This window comes from Geospiza fortis, unplaced genomic scaffold (assembly GCF_000277835.1).
Source record: "Geospiza fortis unplaced genomic scaffold, GeoFor_1.0 scaffold23, whole genome shotgun sequence".
In the NCBI taxonomy this organism is placed as follows: Eukaryota; Metazoa; Chordata; class Aves; order Passeriformes; family Thraupidae; genus Geospiza; species Geospiza fortis.
The window spans coordinates 4,768,020-4,786,748 of NW_005054303.1; the positions used below are offsets into that span (position 1 = coordinate 4,768,020).

Sequence of the window (18,729 nt, forward strand, 5' to 3'; positions counted from 1 at the left end):
GGCACAGTGGCAGTGCAGCAACATGGTTTGGCATCACCCAGGAGCTTCTCCTGTGTGTGTGTGTGTGTGTGTGTGTGTGTGTGTGTGTGTGTGTGTGTGTGCTAGGGAGGCAAACCCAACCCAAGAGGGACGAGAAGGATTTGTGTGCAAAGCGGATTAACCACTTGCTGTCGAATTGTCGAAAATTATTTAATATGGCTTGGGCTGAGGAAGGAAGGTATGTATACCTATGTATTGATCTAAAGTTAACAGGACAGTCATGAACTTAAAGTTTTTGCAGGACATAGATCTCAACAGTTTCATTTAGCACTAACTGAATCATAAATGCATCATAAGGTGCCCTGTTTGCTTGTGGAAAATCCCTGTTACATTTAAAGACCTCAAAGCTCCAAAATTTGCAGGATTAATTTTTTCTTCAACTTGTATTTCCTCTGGCATAAGAAAACTAGCTGGGAGATCAGGAGAGTGGAACTGAAATTCTGACCTGTATTGACATGTCACAGCATTTGCCAGTGGCATTTACTGCCCTTGAAGGGTGTGTTTTATTATGATTCTCTATACATATATTAGTCAGGATATGACTGACAAAAAAAAGCTAATGTAGTGAGGAATTTCTGTGACTACAAAGGAGAAAAATAGTTATTTACAGTATACAAAACAGTGGTTATATACTTTAATGCTGGCATGCATCCAAGTTTGTGGATTCCCCTTCCCCACTTTCTTTGCTATGAGGATGAAGGAGAAAAGAGTTCCTGTGTGTTTTGCTCCCGGTATTCTGGGACTTCCAAGTGCGTCAGCGGGGCTGGGAATTAGGTGTCAGCTGGATTAACTTAAGTGATTTCTTCAGTTTACCTAACATGGCTTTTGCTCCAAGGGCTGCTTGCTTCCAGTTTGAAATGTATAACTCAGCTGTGGGTGTCACGTTTGTTTTGTCAGCAAGCTGTAAAATATTGGTAGGTTTTCATGCAAATGTAAAAGGCTTCGCTTGCCAATAGATACATAAAATAAATAGAGCATTCATGCTGTTGGGCAGTTTTCCTAATGTTTATGTGGTGCAGGTTATTTCTCACGGCTTAATGTTTTATATAAAATAGGTTATTGGTTCAAAACAGCAGCATACAGGAGGTTTTTAAAGTCTGTGAACACATAACGTGTCAGCTTTAATTTAACAGATCGCATTCAAAGGATTAGCAGATCTCTTATAAAACATATGTTGAAAGTAGTATTGATAGTTTCTGTTGGGTTTTCTTTTTTCTTCCTTTAGAAGCTTTAAGTAATAAGCAGCAAATTCACTCTTATCTTTCCTGATTTTTTTGTTTTTCTCCCCAGTGAACAGAGTATTTGCCAAGCCCGAGCTTCAGTTATGGTCTATGACGATACCAGTAAGAAATGGGTGCCAATCAAACCTGGACAGCAGGGATTCAGCAGAATCAACATCTACCACAACACGGCCACAAACACCTTCAGGGTAGTTGGAGTTAAACTGCAGGATCAACAAGTGAGTAACTACATCAAGTTTCCTGTAAATTAACCTTTGATCTCATTTGGTAAGCTCAATTCTATACCTAATGCAACATTTCCTGCTCCCTGCAAGGTGCCTGCTAGTCTGTTTATACTCCAGCAATTCAGGTTTTGTATAATTTTTTGCACACACAATGTATCATAAATAATACTGCTAATTTGAAAAAAAGAATGTTTGGTAGATGCCAAAGAGATTTAAATGTTATTTCTTCCTCCCCCTCCAACTTTGTCTGGTGAAATGAGTCTTACTCACTCTGCAGGTTTTGCTCTCAGCTCCTCCTAAATTACTTTTTACTTGTTCTTAGTACTATATTAAAAATAGAAATAAAAATCAATTGTTCTGCACTGCTGTCCCACAAAGAGTGGCTGTTACATTGCTGTGATAAGCAATTAGTTCCTTGTAAAGCACTTTAAAATCCTAGGTGCACACTGTGATCTGATTTACAGCAGACTAATTTTGCAGAACCTCCTTGGGTATTAAAGGAATAATATGGGATTTAGATTATCAGAACTGGGATCAGACCCCCGTTGGCCACCAGAGCACGATGCTCAGCCCAGGGCTGCCACAGCATGGCTCCAGCAGCCTGGTTTGAGCTGTGCTGGGCAGCACGTGCCACCAGAGTGTCACAATTAGACCCCAAACAAAAGTTTACTTGGTGGAGTAGTGGTGCAGCACCTGCATTTTAGAGCAGGAATTTCGGAGTTGAGGGCTCCCCCCATGTGCTGGCATGAGGCTGGTTGGCAGTGGCAGCCCAGCCTGCCCACCTTTTGTGCTCACCTTGGGCCCTCTGCATGGCACAGGGATCAGGAAAAAGAGGGCCAGTGGGAAGGTGAGGCAAGCACTGCTGCTGGTGTGACATTGGCAGGGGCAGGGAAAATCCAGCCAAGCTGAGCCAGGGCAGGCCAACCCAGAGAGCAGGAGCCAGGGCACCACCACCTCTCAGCTGCCACAAATGTTGAATGGATTGATCTGCTTGTGGAAATGCTGATGATCCTCAGCTGATGGCTGTAAAGGTGCTTGGGCCAACTGGAAAAGTTACTCAGGTCGCTTATTGGAGGTGACAGTGACTTTGCTACACCATGCACATACACAGTCATCATTCTGGAAAAGGAAAAGCAGAACAAAAATAGGTGGGTTTTGAGCACACTGGTTTTCAGCTCCTTGCAGTGCACTTTTGAAATATCCACCAAAAGTTTTGCAACTGCTTTTATTCTTTTCTGTAGAGCAAAGGCAATATATGAAAGCAGTTCCATCCAGAAATAGAAAATATTTTCAAAAATAAATGAAATACAGTGTTTTCTTAGTCAGTTATGAAAGCCAGTACTGCTCTGTCCCAGGCCATGCTAGTTCTTTATTTTACACAGTCAGCAGGTGAATGTAAATGATTTTCATGTGACTGCAATCTAAGGTGGAACTGAATAGCTGGTGTAAAAGAAGCAGAAGTCATAAAGTCAATATGTATATATGTAAGGGAGACTAAGTACCACAGGTCTGTCTTAATCAGACTATGCCATTTAAAGATTAGGACATATTAAAAAGTCAAATCTTAAGCTGCACTTTGAACATGCTTTGCATTAACTGTAATATTTTATTTGCTTGCAAATGTTCCAACTTATGAAGATGCTGCATGCTATCTAAAAATCATCTCAGTTCAGAAGAAACAGGTAGAAGAATATATTTCTCTAGAGTTTAAAGACTAAAAATCCTCTTTTATATAAACAGAAAGTATAGTCACTTACCTTAGTCGTCTGAAACTGCCCATAAACAAAATGTTCCCTTTAAATATGATTATAAAAATCCAGTATTATCAATAAAATCAAGACAGCATAGTAGTATTCAAAGGAACACTCTGAAAGTCTCAAGATTCAGAATTTAATATATTTTATATGACTCTCACATGGAATCATAAGCTTGCCAGGCTTGCTAAGTATTTGCATTTAAAGAGAATAGAAATGAATTTCAGTTTAAATAATTCTCTGTTCAAGCCATTTCATGCTTGCTCTCAGGTTCTGTTAAATCTCACTGAAATTGAGGCTTTAGTGAAGCTGTTGATTTGCCAGAAAAGACATATTTATCTGAAAAGGACAAATCTTCAGCTAAAATGTGATTTGGCATATGATGAAGCTAATGAAGCTACACAGATATTTGAAGAGTTGAGAAACTAGTTTAAAATATGTAATACAATAAAACCATGGAGGAACAGTTTATACATTTCTTACATACTGTTTGTCAAGGCACAGACTACAGTAATCATGGCTTCATCCCTGCCTGACTTTATTTCCCTTTTAATTTTGTTGGTTTATATTACACCTCTTATAATATCTCTCTTTAATTTTCATCCTCTTTGTCATTTTCCACATATCCTCTTCTGTAGACTCCTTGTCTCTGTCTAGCTGTCTTTCTTTTTTCTATCCCTTTTTTGGTGCTTGTGCTGTAGCTTATGTCACTGTATTCGTGTTCTGCTTACCTTATCTCCTCATCACCTTATCTCCCTCTGTAACTGACAGTGTCATTAGAATTCACCACAGATGAATGTAATTGGTAGAGCAGCAGAACTGGAGCATCATTCTCTCCCCAGGAAGTGGCCACAGCTCTGCTCCTGTGTGTGTCTGGGAGGTGCTCACCGCGTGCGGCGGCGGCGCTGGGTTACAGACCAGTGGTACCTGAGCTCCCTTCCTGCTCTGCACAAGGTGCAGCCTTGCACAGGCTCATGCTGGCCTGAGCAGGAGCCTTCAGAAACCCCCAGGTGCTGTCTTAAAGCTTTGAAGTCGCCACAGGGGCCAGAACTGGTTTGAAGCTAAGGCCAGATCAGTGTTACAATCACTTAACGTCATGAGTTTGATGTTTCCTTGAGGCCTTCATTTTGGACTTGATGTTCAGTGAGGTCTTTCCCAACCTGAGCAATTCTATGATTCTGTGATTCTTGAAGACAACAGTGGCAATCATGTCTTTTACATCCATGTTGCAACTTGCCAGTTGTTGTTGTTACCTGGCCTGTTGCAAAGGTGACATGTGTGAACTTCAAGTTCACAAAGCTAACAAGCAGTAGCTCCCCATTCCAGAGTCCTGATCAAGTGAAGGTTTAAAATCAGGACTTTACATCAAGTGATGTCAGTTCAGCATGATCTCATCACCCAAAGGCACGAGCTGAACAAACAGGCAGGGAGGAGGGTGCAACTCAAAAGCGAATCACATCTCCTGAAGGGCTGGTGTGTTCACGTGGCTGAGAAGTTAATTCAGGGCCTTGGGGAAGGTGAGACATTGTACATGTGAACCCAAGCCAAAACTGAAAGAGGGACAGGATTCTTGTGATATTAGCTAACCACAGCATTTGAAAAGAAAGGACCAATTAATCACTGTTGTAACTTATTAGAACTTCATCAAGTTTGGGCCTGCCTAGAGAAGTAAAGAATCTGGCCTCAGCTGTAGCAGTGTTTATATCCTTGCTGTTTTAGGCAAGGCTGCTCCCTGACAGATGAGCCTGAGTGCTGGCAGCATGGCAGGGCCCAAGCTGCTCTGCAGAAACAAGCAATTGTCTTGTCCTGGTTCCATAAGCTGGGGTATTGGTGGTGAGGCTTGTGTGGGAACCCTTCCCATGGTCCTGGCTGTGTGTTGCCCTGAGGTGTTGCCCTAAAGCCCTCTCTGTCCCCTCTAGCCCCATTCCTGTGAGTCCCATCAGCCACCGCCATCATCACTGCTGACAGCTCACAGCTCCACAGTCAGAAGGAAGGGCTTCTTGCTTTTGAGCTTTTGTACAGATTCTAAAATTCCCTGTTGCTCCCAGGGAGCCTACACCTGAAACTGAGGTGAAAGGGTGAAGGAGAGTACTGGGTAGAAGTGAAGCAAATCTTTTTGTTTCAAAAATTACAGTGATGGGAACATTTAAACATGCCAACATAATGATATGCATGACTGGTCTGTGAAACTCCTTGCCACATAAGATCATTGAAATACAGAATTTAACAGGCTTCGAAACAACACAGATGTTTGTACCAGTAAGATATATGAGTAAGACTACATTGTTTCGGGATATAAAATACTAAAAGAGGGTTGAAAAGGAAAAAAAGTGACATATAAAATATCATGTTTCAGCTTTTAAGTCAAATTCTAAGGGAAGAGTTATAGGAAGAACTGTTTGCCATGCACAAATCCATAATTTATTTCTTCAGGATTTCCAGTGAGAGCTCCTCCAGTTCACCTGTTGTAGACAGCAACTGAAGATTAAAAGATGAACTCTTGGTCTGCTCAGCCTGGCAGATGTGCTCTCTTACTGACATATGAAGCTTTAGAGCAAAGATCCCTTAGAAGCACCTGTAAAAAAACACTATGCTTCAAACAGGGAGACCTTCTTTATTTTAATTACTGCTCTGAAGCACTTCATTATGATCATGTGCCTTGTAGAGTCTTCACACCATCTGTACAAGACACCTTTGTGCACTCATTCTTAACAACAGCAGGAGATCCCCTCCTCTTTTTTTCCATTTTCTATAAACACGAGCCAAAGAAGATAAAAATGAAAGTCTGGCTATTTTAAGTTTCATTTTCCAGTGATTCATTTCTCAATAAACTCTGATTTGAGTTTGAAGACAAGGTATTACATGTGTGGACATCCTGATGATTACTGAAGGTCAACATTCACATTCTGTCTTTATTCAATTAAAAGTATCTAACCCTCAGAACAATGAAGATCCTTGGAGTTCATTGGAAGCAGGTTTTGAACACTTTACCTGACTTCCATTAAACAACTTTTGGCATAGGTTTTTACAATTTCTGCCTTTCATTATACAGCTGCACTGCACCCTCTGGTGCTCTTTGGGCTTTGATAGTGGTGTCCTTTGAAACAGAGGTTTCTGTTAGTAGGTGAGAAAGGCTCACTTTGAAAGCCTGGTAGAAGCTCACAATCTTTCTAAACTTCTCCTCAAAGATACTGCCTAAGCCTTCCCTTGCTTGGTCTACTCAAAAATGGTTAGAAGACTTAAAAATTGGTCCATGTTAAAAATGTTGGTTTAGAAATCCAGGCATGAGTCTACTGATGCTCAAGAGACTCTTTGAGTGTGAGCAACAGTGGATACAGGCTCTCCCATTGCTCGGTAGAAGAATGGAGTGATGTTCTCAATTTTCAAGGAGAAATGGCTTTCCAAGCTGTCAGATACAAGAAGTTCAGTGCCTCTGCTGTGACCAGTTTCTGCTTCATTCTGGTTGGTGTGGGTGTCTCCCTATGCAGCACGCTGGTGATGCAGTTCCCATTTCCAGGGGATAATTCTTGGGAGCCTGCATACCCAATATAGGGCTGCATCTTCCTTTGGCTCACAGGTTCTCAATTAAATGTGTCCAAAAAAAAGCAGTGTAGGTCTGATTGCTTCTCACTGCATTTTCATGGAGCCTTAGTAATGATACTGGTTTGGGTGCAGCAGCTGGACCATCATATTTGTGCCTAAAGCTAGACCAAAGACTAAAAGACTATCTTCTACACCACTCTGTAATGCTCACTCTGTAAATAACTGAATCCTAGAAATAAGAGTATATCTGTAATCATCTTGGGGTCTAATGGCTTCTTCGTTGGTTTCCACAATTTTTTGTATATTAATATAGTAAAGTTACAACACATCTGTTAACTGTATCAATGAGACACTGTTATCCTTCAAAAAATACTAATGTGAGTGAAACAATTTGTTCCTTATTAGGTGCTCATCTAATGTTCTCCGCCACTTTAAACTGGCAATCCACTGAACATTCAAAACTCAGAGCTAGGAGTTGTTAATCTTTGAAATTAGTTTTTAAAGTCTGCCCGTATAATTAAGAATTGTCAGTCATCTACCAAAAATATTGTTGGACTAATTAAATACACTGAAGCTTTTTAGCTGCAATCATAGTGTTAACAGAAAGCCTTCCAAAAGGCTGGTCAGACTGTAAAAAAAAAAAAAGGTAGGTTTTCTGGTATGTGGGGTCCACCTCTAACATAAATTCTGTGTACAGAGTGGTACAGTGGTGCAGTGGACACTCCTGTCTCCCCACCCTTAGCTAGCACAGCTTACACTTTTAGCAGTGGAGGTTTCTGTCTGGATCCCAGCTGTACTGAGTAGCTGGGTGTCCCAGTGCCCTGCCCAAGGATAAACAGAGCCTTGTATTTAGCAGATTAAATTTCAAAAGAAGCAGCCTTCTGCTGCAGCCACCCCTTACCTGGAAAACACCATGTACAGCAGGGGAGAAGTGGGAGAGAAATGGTTGTCTGGGTTTGTCATTGTCTGGTTCTAAAGAAAAAAACTAAGCACAAGAAGCTGGTGGTGATCAGAAACATGGGAGGAGGAAAGCAAAACTGGTGCAATGAGTCAAACATTTGTGTGCTGTAGGGCAAGGTTAGTGCCAAGAGTTCTGTCTGGCTCTTTTTCTAACAATTGTGCATGATCATCCTCCAAAAGATGGAAACAGCTGCTGGCCCTGGCTCCTGACAGCTGTTTGCACATCTGCACAGCTGCATCCTGTGGAGGTGCTGTAAAACACAGGAGCAGGTAATAGATTTTGCAAAACTGGCTTGCAAGTCCCCGAGGCTGAACTGAACTGTTGTAAATCCCACCCCCAGATGTGGGTCTTCTGTCACTGAAACAAACAAACACTGCCTTACCGTGCAGCAAGGTAGGAGCTGCCTCTACCCATTTAGGTAACCTTCACACGAGGGTTGGGTGGGCTTGTTTCCCACTGAAAATGGAACTATTGTTAATCCTTACTCCTGTTTCAAATCCCAGGTAGTGATTAATTACTCCATTGTGAAAGGACTGAAGTACAATCAAGCAACTCCTACCTTTCATCAATGGCGCGACGCACGGCAGGTCTATGGCTTGAATTTTGCAAGCAAAGAAGAGGCTACCACGTTCTCCAATGCAATGCTGTTTGCTCTGAACATCATGAACTCACAAGATGGAGGTAAATTAATCTCTCTTAATCTGTGACATTTTAACATGCTTGTTACCAATCACCCAGTGCAGTTGTATGGGATATTGTGCCATTATAACGCACATGATAATAAAAAACCTTAGCCTTTAGATCAGTGTGTGCTGTAGTATGAATTGCACATTTTCAGATTTTATTTCCCTTTCTGCTCATTTTTCATGGTGCCTTAACTCACCATAGGAAATCAATAGTTATTTGGGAATGCCTCATCAGGCAGGTGGCCCCACTGATTTATGTGGATCTGCATATATGTTGTTTTACATATGAGATGGCAGAATAAAACTTTAAGTAAACAGAAGCTAAATCTGAAGTAAAAAAACAGAAAAAAATAGAAGCTAAAAACTTCAAGTAAATCAGAAGCTAAATCTGATGTAAGATTAGCAAAATCTGACAGCATAGGACTCAGAGCTGGTATTTCCAGTGTGTTGGGCCAGCTTCAGGCTTTGGCTCTTGTGGGTCAGCTTTCCAAAAGAGGAGTGTGGGGCACCTTGGTTATTGAATACTGTATTGACTGTAAAAGAACTTTGTGGTGAAGTTTGCTGTTCTGTGAATTTGTCATTGCATTAGCTTGAACTGGGGCCAAAATAAAGTCCTGGCTTCTCAGTGGAAACCAGTTTCTGGTTTGTGGTATCTGGATGAAGCACTGCCCTCAGTTACACGTTTAGGACCTCTCTGCAGCTCCTGGGCTGGGAACAGAACAGTCCTTGTGTGGTGTCTTTTTTTTTTGTTGTTGTTTGTTCCTGCAAAACCACCCACCACAGCCTTATTTTCCTTTTGCAAACATGATGAGTCAAGGTTTGCATCAGGTGCTTCCATCCAGGTTTCCCTGCAGTGTTCACTGGTGATGGACAGCAGCTCTTCAGAGGGAGATTGTCTCCTGACAACCTTCAGTACACAAATATGTCTTACTATAAGGTGTACTTGTAATGTAAGAGTTCAATTTTTTTTATTTTGCTATTTCTGTTCTATTAAGCTGGCAAATACAAAACTCATCAAAAATCAAGCCATATTTTTAATTCTTATGTATATTTAGAAGTACTGAGGACTTAATTCTGCTTTCTTCATCTTGAACATTTTCAGCTGTAGTTGTGCCACAGCAGGAGACTTCATGAGGAAATCTGGCCCAGATTCACCAGTCCTAAACTCACAAAAGTCTGAAGAGTACAGAGCTCTTTGGCTGCTCAGATGTGCCCACCCCTTTTAGACCTCCAAATGTGTGTGCTTTGACTATGGTCGTGTGTAGTGATTGGTTTAATGTCTGTGATGAGTCTGCCTTTCTTCCAAAAGCCCTTAAATTTGGGTTGTGTTTTTTTTCCCATCTGTCTTTTCCTGTCAAAGGGAGTGAGGTTTTTGCAGGATTTTGAGTTTGCTTCAGGGATGTGCCGTGTGGAAACACAAATCTCAGGGTAAGAACACAAGAAACTGCCTTAAATTGTGTTAGCAACACCTAGCAATGAACAACAGGTATTTTTAAGAAAGTATTTTTGAGCACTTGAAAAGCCTATTAAATTTCTGAGAAGTTTATGCATATACAGCCAGCAATAATTCATATTTAGATTTTTTTAATTTTTTAATTCATTTCCTTAGCTTTTTTTTAAAAAACCCTCTGATTCTATGAAACAAATTCCAGAAACCCTCATTTTTCTTTTCTTTTTTTTTTTTAATTATGAAATTTATTTGCAGAGGTATTTCTCTTTGATATTAGCTACACATCATCATAAGTTTTCCCATTACTGCAGTGACCTCAGCGTGCAAATTGACAGCAAAAGTACATAATAGATATAAGGTATGAAATGTTTTTTCATATCTGCTCTTCCAGGCTTCTATAGCCCTTGAGCTTTTGTGGGCATGAATTAATGTGATAGGAATTCACACAAACACACATATCCATATATCTTTTCACGCACTGCCACTGCCTGCATACTCCATCCCTTCTGCTGCCTGCATGCAGCATTAGGGTCTGCTTTTTTCATATGGAAAAATCATTAGAGAAAAACCATATTTATTATATCTATGCATCCATGTATTAAAGGTGCCCATGTGCCTATGCAGATGGATGACAGCTTTAAGGAGTGCATTTGTATGCCCAGAACTCCTCATACACTCATAAAAAGCTCAACCAAAACCACAGGGTGAAGCAGAGGCTCCCTCTGCCCCGTTCACAGGGCAGCAAACCCTATCTGCTGTTCTGAAGTTGGAATATGCTGTGTGCACTACTTGGCACATGCTATTTCTAACGTTTAGCTTTTCCCTATATTCTCCACTGAGACATTATTACATTTGATGCTGCTGTTCCTCCCATAGTTGAATAGATTCTGCCTTCCATGGCTGCTTCTTCCTTCGTTCTACCACCCACTTCCATAAACTAAAATTAATCATGGTAGACTACAGCAGTAGATGTGAGACTGCATCATGCTTCAGCAGTTGTGGAGTACTGTTACATTTGGGAAAATAACTGGTCTTGGCACAAAGTAATGGTGTGAAGTTTGAATGGTGCATTAAGCTGAATTAGTTTGAAAAAATGGTAGCAGTCTATGTTTAGGGGAGTTGGAAATAATTTTTAGGTAGTGATTACTTTCAAATGACTGAGTCACTTCAAATGAACACACAGTTATGAGCTAGTGGTGGGAATTACTGTACTGTCTCTCTTCTTCAAGTGAGAAAGAACAACCACAAGCACTGATCTTTCTGTTCTGACTGCATTCCCCAAGAACAACCACAAGCACTGATCTCTCTCTGTCCTGACTGCATGGGACATGAGTGAAAACTAAACCAAGTGCTTTGTTAAATGCCAAAGGTTAAATGGGCTGAATCAGATCCTACAGCCAGACTGTGTGTACCCAGGTTACATTTCAAGATCAGTGTTGGGGCAGGTGTCTTCCCAGGAGTGTGACACCCCAGAGTTTGCAAAAGTTGGGAGAAAAGCCATAGCCCAAACTCTCTGGCTGGTTGTGTTTCTGCAGTGCATGTACCCATACTCTTACCCATGGGGATGGCTGGCCACCTTACAGGTGTCACTGTTCTCAGTGCTGTGGTGGGAGCCTCTCCCAGTGCACATCCCCAGGGTGGGCAAAGCAATCCTTGAAAGAGGTGAACACAAACCTGGCTCATTCTTGTGCTTTGTAAGGATGGTGATGGTTAGGTCAGGGGCAATCCAAAATCAGATAAAATGGGACTAAAACTGAAATAATACCACAAATATGTACCATCCTTCCTTTAGAAGTTGACAGCTGTCTCACTGAATAACAGTTTTTTACCTGCCAGCTTATTTATGTGCCTAATTAATTTGATTTCCTTATACATCTCTTTAATCTGTTCTCCCTTACAAACAAAAGGAGAAATGTTGGTTCTGAGCCAGCCTGCAAAATGAGAGCAAACGATAGCACTGACTTGCTCATTACCAACCTCTTGCTTACAGTGCTTTAATGGTGTCATTTAGTAAGACCATTAATATGACAAACAACTTGCCATTTAATTGTTTTTCTTTTCTGGGTGCCCACTTTGAGAAGTCAGACCTTTTGCTGGCATAAGTTACCTGGTACAAGGTAGTGTGTCACCAGCTTACTTTGTCACCTGCAGCCAGGTTTCACTGGGGGCAGAGCATCACCCCTTCCTGCCCCAGGAGACTGTGGAGGAATTTTGCATGGATTCTGCCCACGGGCTGTTTGATGTTTCTTGTTTTTCAGGGCTTACATCCTCTTAGATTTGTCAGATGCAGTGACTGGTGGCAGGGCAGCATGGTTATTGGAGCAGGACATAACGTGAGAACATTTAGTGAGCTAAAATGGGCAAGTTCTTCCAGCCATAATAGTGTAGGAAAGCCAGTGGTGCCTGTAATGAAGGTAACTTTCTGCAGGGCTTAATGGAGCCTGTACTCTCTGTGCTTCTCCCAGGGAGTGCTTACACTTCCAGGAGAGAGGGAATGAGACTATTTTATCTCCTTTCTTGTTCCCCAATTTTCTGGGGATGGGCAAAGGGATTCTTCGTCTTTTTCTTTCCTTATTTGCTCCCTTCAGACACTGAGTCCCAACTGGTTGCTGGCAACACCTGCATGTTCCCATGTTGTATCAGGGGACAGTGGTTCAGCTTTGTGGCTTGGCATACCCAGCTCTGAGGGCATCTTGGGCTGCCATGGCTTAAAGACTTGGTGCCTCTTGGAGAAGAATTAAGACTCTGATCTGTGCTGCTGGTAAATGCTGCCTGTGACATAGTGAATATAATGTATTGTGAACTTCTGCTTTTCTTTAGAGTCTGTGCCCTGGGGACTTAGTTATTGTTGTCTTACAATGTATGAAAATTCCATTTCTAAATGTAAACACCACGTGCTGAAATGCCTTGTGCAGAGTTAATCATAGTTAGAGGTCAGCTGCCTTATCTGACTAAGAACAGAGAATTTGGAGGAAAGCTTGAAATAGGAGAGAGGTTTGAAGAAGATTAATAGTGATTTATTTCTTTATTTATTCCTTGTAAGAAAGCCATTTTCTTGTTCTAAGTGTCTTACAGACCACACAATACAGACGTAGGTCATGGAGGGTGCAGAGTTCAGCCCTGTGCCTTCAGCTTCACAGACCCTGCCTTACCTCTGCAGGGAGGATGTTTTGGTAGTCAGAAGGATTTCTCCTCATTCCTCTGGTTAGAAGATCTGCTGCCTTTTCCACCACTGTGGATTATTTCTCCTTGATTTTATTAAGTTCTTGGTACTCTAGATTTTTTCCCATTCCTTCAGTCATTCTGCTCTTATCCTTTCAGAAGTGATGACATGTCTCTATTGCTGGGAGGAAATTCCTTGAAAAACACTATGGAGAAATAAAAGAATAAAGCTTTGATTCATCAAGTAGCAGATAAACTGGCAGAATGTACCATAATTTCTCTCTCCTAGTTAGATGCCCTAAGTATTTGCAAGGTTTCTGTCAGTGAAGGATGTGTGTGAAGATTACGGTGCACTGGATTTCAGACAAAAGTGTACACAGGGTTTTTTAATATTTTTTTTCTAATATTATATTCAGCTCAGTATTTTTTCATTAACATTTTGACAGCTAGTCCTGCGTGCCTCAGTTTTTCAGTGGCAGTAAAGTGTAACTTCTGGGAAATTTAGTCATCTTCTACAAAGCAGTGTCTGTTTTATTTGATAATACTACCCCAAGACTTCCCAGCACCACAGAGGACACAGTGTGGGAAGACAAAAGACTTCATCTTCATTACAGCACTGCATAATACATAAAATAGTTCATCAATAATGGAAAGGACCCACCACAGAACACTATGCCCACTTGCAGCCAGCTGGTTCCGGAACTGTGCTGGGGTAAAGAGATCTGTGCTCCATGCAAGGTGCTTTGCATGCTGCTCTGTGGACTCATTTCCCACACTATCAGGTGTGTTGGTGCAGATTACAAAGCCCTAAGATGGTGTACTCTGTGCAAATTTTACTTTTCAGAGTGCTAATAACTTAAAGATGTGTGTAACTTCAGCTGGCACAGGCATTGCAGAACCATAAGCATGCATTCTGCTGCAGGTCTTTGAATCAAGTCATTCCAGACATTGTTCCTGTTTATAATCTAGGCATAGAGAACTTGTAAACCACAAACTTTTGGGCTCACTGGTGTAAATATGATCCATGTGGTCAGACACCTCAGGCTAGCTAAACTAGCAGCCTGCAGGCAATGGTTAATTGGGTGCATGTGAAAAATAAAAAAAATTTCTGCTTCTTTAAAACACAAAAGTTTTCCCAGGGGAATAACTGTTTTCTGACTGACATCTTTCAAAAAACACCACAAAAACGCTTAGAGAAATAAATTTCACAATGTTTCCAGACTCATGCCTACACCAGTTTCAGTATCAACTTTAGTCACTTAGAAATGTTCTGCAGATAGGGGGGTTTCTGATCTAAATTGCTGTGCTTTGTAAGTCAATGAAGAGGGAGGGAAAATTCAAATAAGATGATGAGCTTTTTCCTTTCATCTGCTGCATTGCTTTATCACTGAAACTGTTCCAGAAAAGTCCACGTGACATACAGAATCTTTTAGTATATTGCTTACTCTAGAAATAAATTCCTTCCTTTGCCAGTTGGACAGGGATGAGCTGTTACCCAGCAAACCAGGTGGGAATTTATTTTCCTGCAGCAGCCAGTGAAAGGCTGTGAGGGCAGGAGTCCCTTGTGACCCCAGCTGTAAAATATCAGCTCAGCCATAGGACCATGAATTGTGTTTCATTCCCAAAACTTCTTCTTCCTGTGCTGAGGGGGATTGCAGTCCTTGTACAAGTTCTCTGCCCATCTTTCCAAGATAACCAAACTTCTCCTGAAATAATAGGCACTTACTTGCAGGCTTCCCCTGCCTGCCAAACTGCTCAGGTGCCCTCTTCTCAGATTAACCTGGGCTTCCTATTTGGATATATGACATTCCACAGGATCAAAGGTGGAAAGGACTGAGTTGGAAAGGACTCACAAGGATCATCAAGTCCAGCTCTGAAGTGAATGGCCCATACAGGGATGGAACCCACAACTCTTACATTATTAGCATTAGGCTCTAACCAACTTCTAGGAGCCTGGGTACACTTGACATTAAGAGAAACATGTTTAAAACCTGAACTGGAAGAAGTTGGCCCAGCCAGGAGAAGCAGTGAGTAAAACTAGTTAATCTTGTGTATTAGCTTGGCTTCAGCTGTCTGGAGCCCAGGAGGTGAATTGATTTGCTGGTGAATAGATAAACTGGGATTACAGACTCCTCTCGGTGCTAGAACTGTAAATATCATTGCCATTATTCATCTGTCTGGAAGTATCAAACCGTTACTTAATTATTCTACTCTATAGAAGTAGGCATTTTTTCAACTCAGTTTTTCAGCTCCCCAGATGGTAGGGATGCACAGCAGAAAGTTTTCCAGGGCACTGAAGTGCTCTCACAGTGCTATGCAAATAAAGACTCAGCCCCTTTCCTGCAGGACTCCACTGAACCCTGCTGGGAGCCAGAGCTGCTGTCCAACGTCTGCAACAACAAAAGGTGCCTCTGCTCTTTGGAGAGCACTGTACACCTAAAGGCTCTTGAGTCTCTTGCTGGTGCTTTTTGCTGTGCTGAACTCTTCTGCACTAAATCAAAACCACTTCAGGAAGGAAACTGTGTGTGGGAAACAAAATTGTTGAGAGATTTAAGAGAGACTTGCACATGTCAGTTTGTGCTAGCAAGATTCCCTTGCACCGTTGCCTTCAAACCCCTGTTTTTCTGAGTGTGCTGCAAACTGGAGAAGTTCTCAGGGCTCAGTGATAGAAAATTCACTGTGGCTTTTTCACTAGAGTATAGTCAGTGGCAGAAGAATATATTAGCTTAGGAAAAAAATTAATTCTCAAAATATACAAGTCCAGTAATTTATGTGCAAGCAGTATAGGCCAGATTTTGGCAAGTGTTCATTTGGAGACCATTTATAAAATTGTTTGGGTTGGAAGGGACCTTAAAGATCACCTAGTTCCAGCCCCCTGCCATAGGCAGGGACAATTCCCTCTAGATCAATTTGCTCAAAGCCTCATCCAGTCTGGCTTTGGTTGCTTCTTTTTATTTAATAGACTTTCTGTATTCTCAGCTAAGAGCCAGACTCTGTAATAGTTTGTCTCTGCACAGTAACTCCCCTAGCTGTGATCCCACTCCTAGCAGTTAGTGATTGTGTGACCATGATTTTCCTGTCAATGGGGGTAGAACTATCAGCATCTTTAGCACTGTGTTTTGTACCTGAGCTGGGATCTCTGTGTGGTCAAGAAACAGTAACAGAGGCTCCTGGTACAGTCAGTTATGTATTAGGTGTCCCTAAAGGCAAAATTCATCCCATTCTCCCTCTCTTTCTCATCACTGACTGCACAGGATTGATGCTAAGAACTCTTTTTGGTCCCTGACAATTTTACTATCATTGTCTTCCAAACTTTCAAATTAATGAATTAATGATTTCTAATTATGGTGTAATTAATTAGTAACTATAATGATAATTAAACCTCTGGTTTAACAATAATAAATTAGGGACCTGAAAACTAATGTGCATAAGTTTATTTTTAGTGATGCTCCATGGATTTCCTTGGGACAGTCAATGAGAACTCCCAGGAATACATGTGTGTTGTGCATGTCCATATATGTGTCCACATGAGCAGTGCACATCAGATTTTCACTTTTCTGACTCCTTGAGCTCTGCAAACAGATGGGCTTTTTGCATGCAATCTTTTTTTATTTTATACCAGAAGTGAATTTGGGAAGATATTCACACATATATAGATTGAAGTCAGGAATAAGTTGCTGGGCTAAGAGGATTTTTAAGAAGATATTCACATTTTTAGGAAGATATTCATATTTTTTTAGGAAGATATTCACACATATATAGACTGAAGTCAGGAATAAGTTGCTGGGCCAAGAGGATTTTTCACTGATAAAATTGGTTGTATTTTGAATTTCTTTTTTAAACCATGCTGCCATTATGTGCCATAGCTCAGTGTGCAAACAGCACTCACTAGAAAGGTGTTCCTGGTCAAAGCAGTGTTTAGGAGCAGGGGACTGTGCAGGACAGCCAGTGGTGCAGCTGGGGAGGTGGGGCAGAGCTCTGGAGCCCTCTCAGGCAGCAGGCTCAGCTGAGGGGAAAGTCTGCTTAATTCCAGTGAATCCCCATATGCTGCTGCCTGCAAAGCATGTACAGCAGCTTCTCCTGCTGGCTGGTAATCCCTGGGCAGCTCATACAAAGTCTGCCATGGCCTTCTTAGGTGATTCTCTGTGACCATCCAGCATCTTATTTTTCACCAAGCAGGGACTCAAAAGCTCTAGGTGGTGTTGCCTTCTGCCAGCAGAATCTCAGAGCCCTGTGGCAATGACTCCTGTTAGTTCCAGTGAAGCAACACAGCTGAAAATGGGATTCATTTAACTGAACTGCAGCCATTTAAATGCTAGGCAGCTAGTTTACAGCAATTGTGCATTTTGGGGCGAGGAGGGCTCACCTGGAGGTGAGTGGCTGCAGTCCTGTGCTGGTGGCCCAACGAGCTGCACAGTCCCTGCCACACAGCAGGGAGCAAACTGAGTGATAGAATGGAGCAGTGTAGGGCTGTACTGCAGCTCGGGAAGGAACTCATCTCCTAATAGGTGATTTTAGTCCTCCAAGCATCCAGCCTTTGCCCTTGTATGTGCTCAGCTGCACAGCTGAGGAGGACACAGCGTGATTAAGGTCCTGATGGTGCCTTTGAAATTCTGCTCCACCTCTGCTGACAAAAAAGCCAAACCCTGCCAAGCAATCACCGTCAATCAGATTTGCATGGATTGCTTTATCTGTTGGTCTTGATTAGTATTCCGGAGATCTCGGTAGAAAACATGAATTTTAACTCTGCTTCATCCAGTGCTGGATTCCAGGGACTCCCTCTGGTGGTTAGAGCAGCGCCTGGGAAGCTGTGTGAACACCAGTTGTGCCATCCAGCACCCTGGGAGAGGTGAACCGAAGAGAATTTTGGCTTTTTTCACACCTTTAAAAATAAACCTGGGGTCAAAGTCACTGAGGTTATCACCTCTTTTGACTTCTTGAACTTGCTAAGTGTGCACTGCTCGTTCTTGTCAAGAAATGGTGCATTTCCTGCAGCGGGGCAGGCTGAGGAGCACGGCTGCAGGCACCTGTGTGCTGCTCTGGTGCTTCACAGACAGGAGCAGGAGGACGTTCAGAAGGTTGGATCAGAAATCCATTGTCAGAAATCCATTTGAATATGGATTGTCCTGAAATTTAATGGATATCCCTTCTAAGGCATTTTAGATTATGGAGTATTTGCTTTTTCTTTTTTTGGCTTACCATTGGCATCCACAAGAGAAATGACTCTGCACATTTGAATCTGGGTGCCCAGGTTCCCCTGCATCATTTACAAACACACACATTGCAGTTTCGCTTCTCAAGATGCCTTGCCAGCAGATCTTACAGGATCCTTGCTAAATGCAAAAGAAAACACTTTGAATTAGCAAAACAGCAGGGCTAACTGAACTTGGACAAAAAGAAAGAGCCTTTCAGTGTCCTCTGGAGCCTGCCAAAGCACTAAGTGCTGGTGATGACCAGCAAGGGTGGCACATCTAATGCAAAAGCTGGCAAGAGTTACCATGCACAGTGCAGCAGGAGGGGCACCGCAGGATCAGGGATGGAGAGGTGGAGGGATGCAGGGAGCCAGAGGCTCTGGAGCTGCATGGCCCAGGAGTGTGGACAAGTTTCTGGATCTGCAGTGGAGGCAGAAGGCACCAAGAGAAAGCTTGGTTCTGGCAGTGGCAGCAGGG

At 42.1% G+C, this 18,729-nt stretch overlaps 1 protein-coding gene across 3 annotated transcripts in view; it reads left to right on the plus strand.

The window, feature by feature from the left end:
• Positions 1 to 18,729, plus strand: part of EVL (Enah/Vasp-like) — a 120,429-nt gene that overhangs the window by 49,524 nt on the left and 52,176 nt on the right. For all 3 annotated transcript variants that reach the window (XM_005417881.2, XM_031066245.1, XM_031066244.1), the window contains exons 2-3: positions 1,330 to 1,498; positions 8,266 to 8,443. In XM_005417881.2, the coding sequence (XP_005417938.1) occupies positions 1,330 to 1,498; positions 8,266 to 8,443 (347 nt within the window). The remainder of the gene's footprint in view (positions 1 to 1,329; positions 1,499 to 8,265; positions 8,444 to 18,729) is intronic.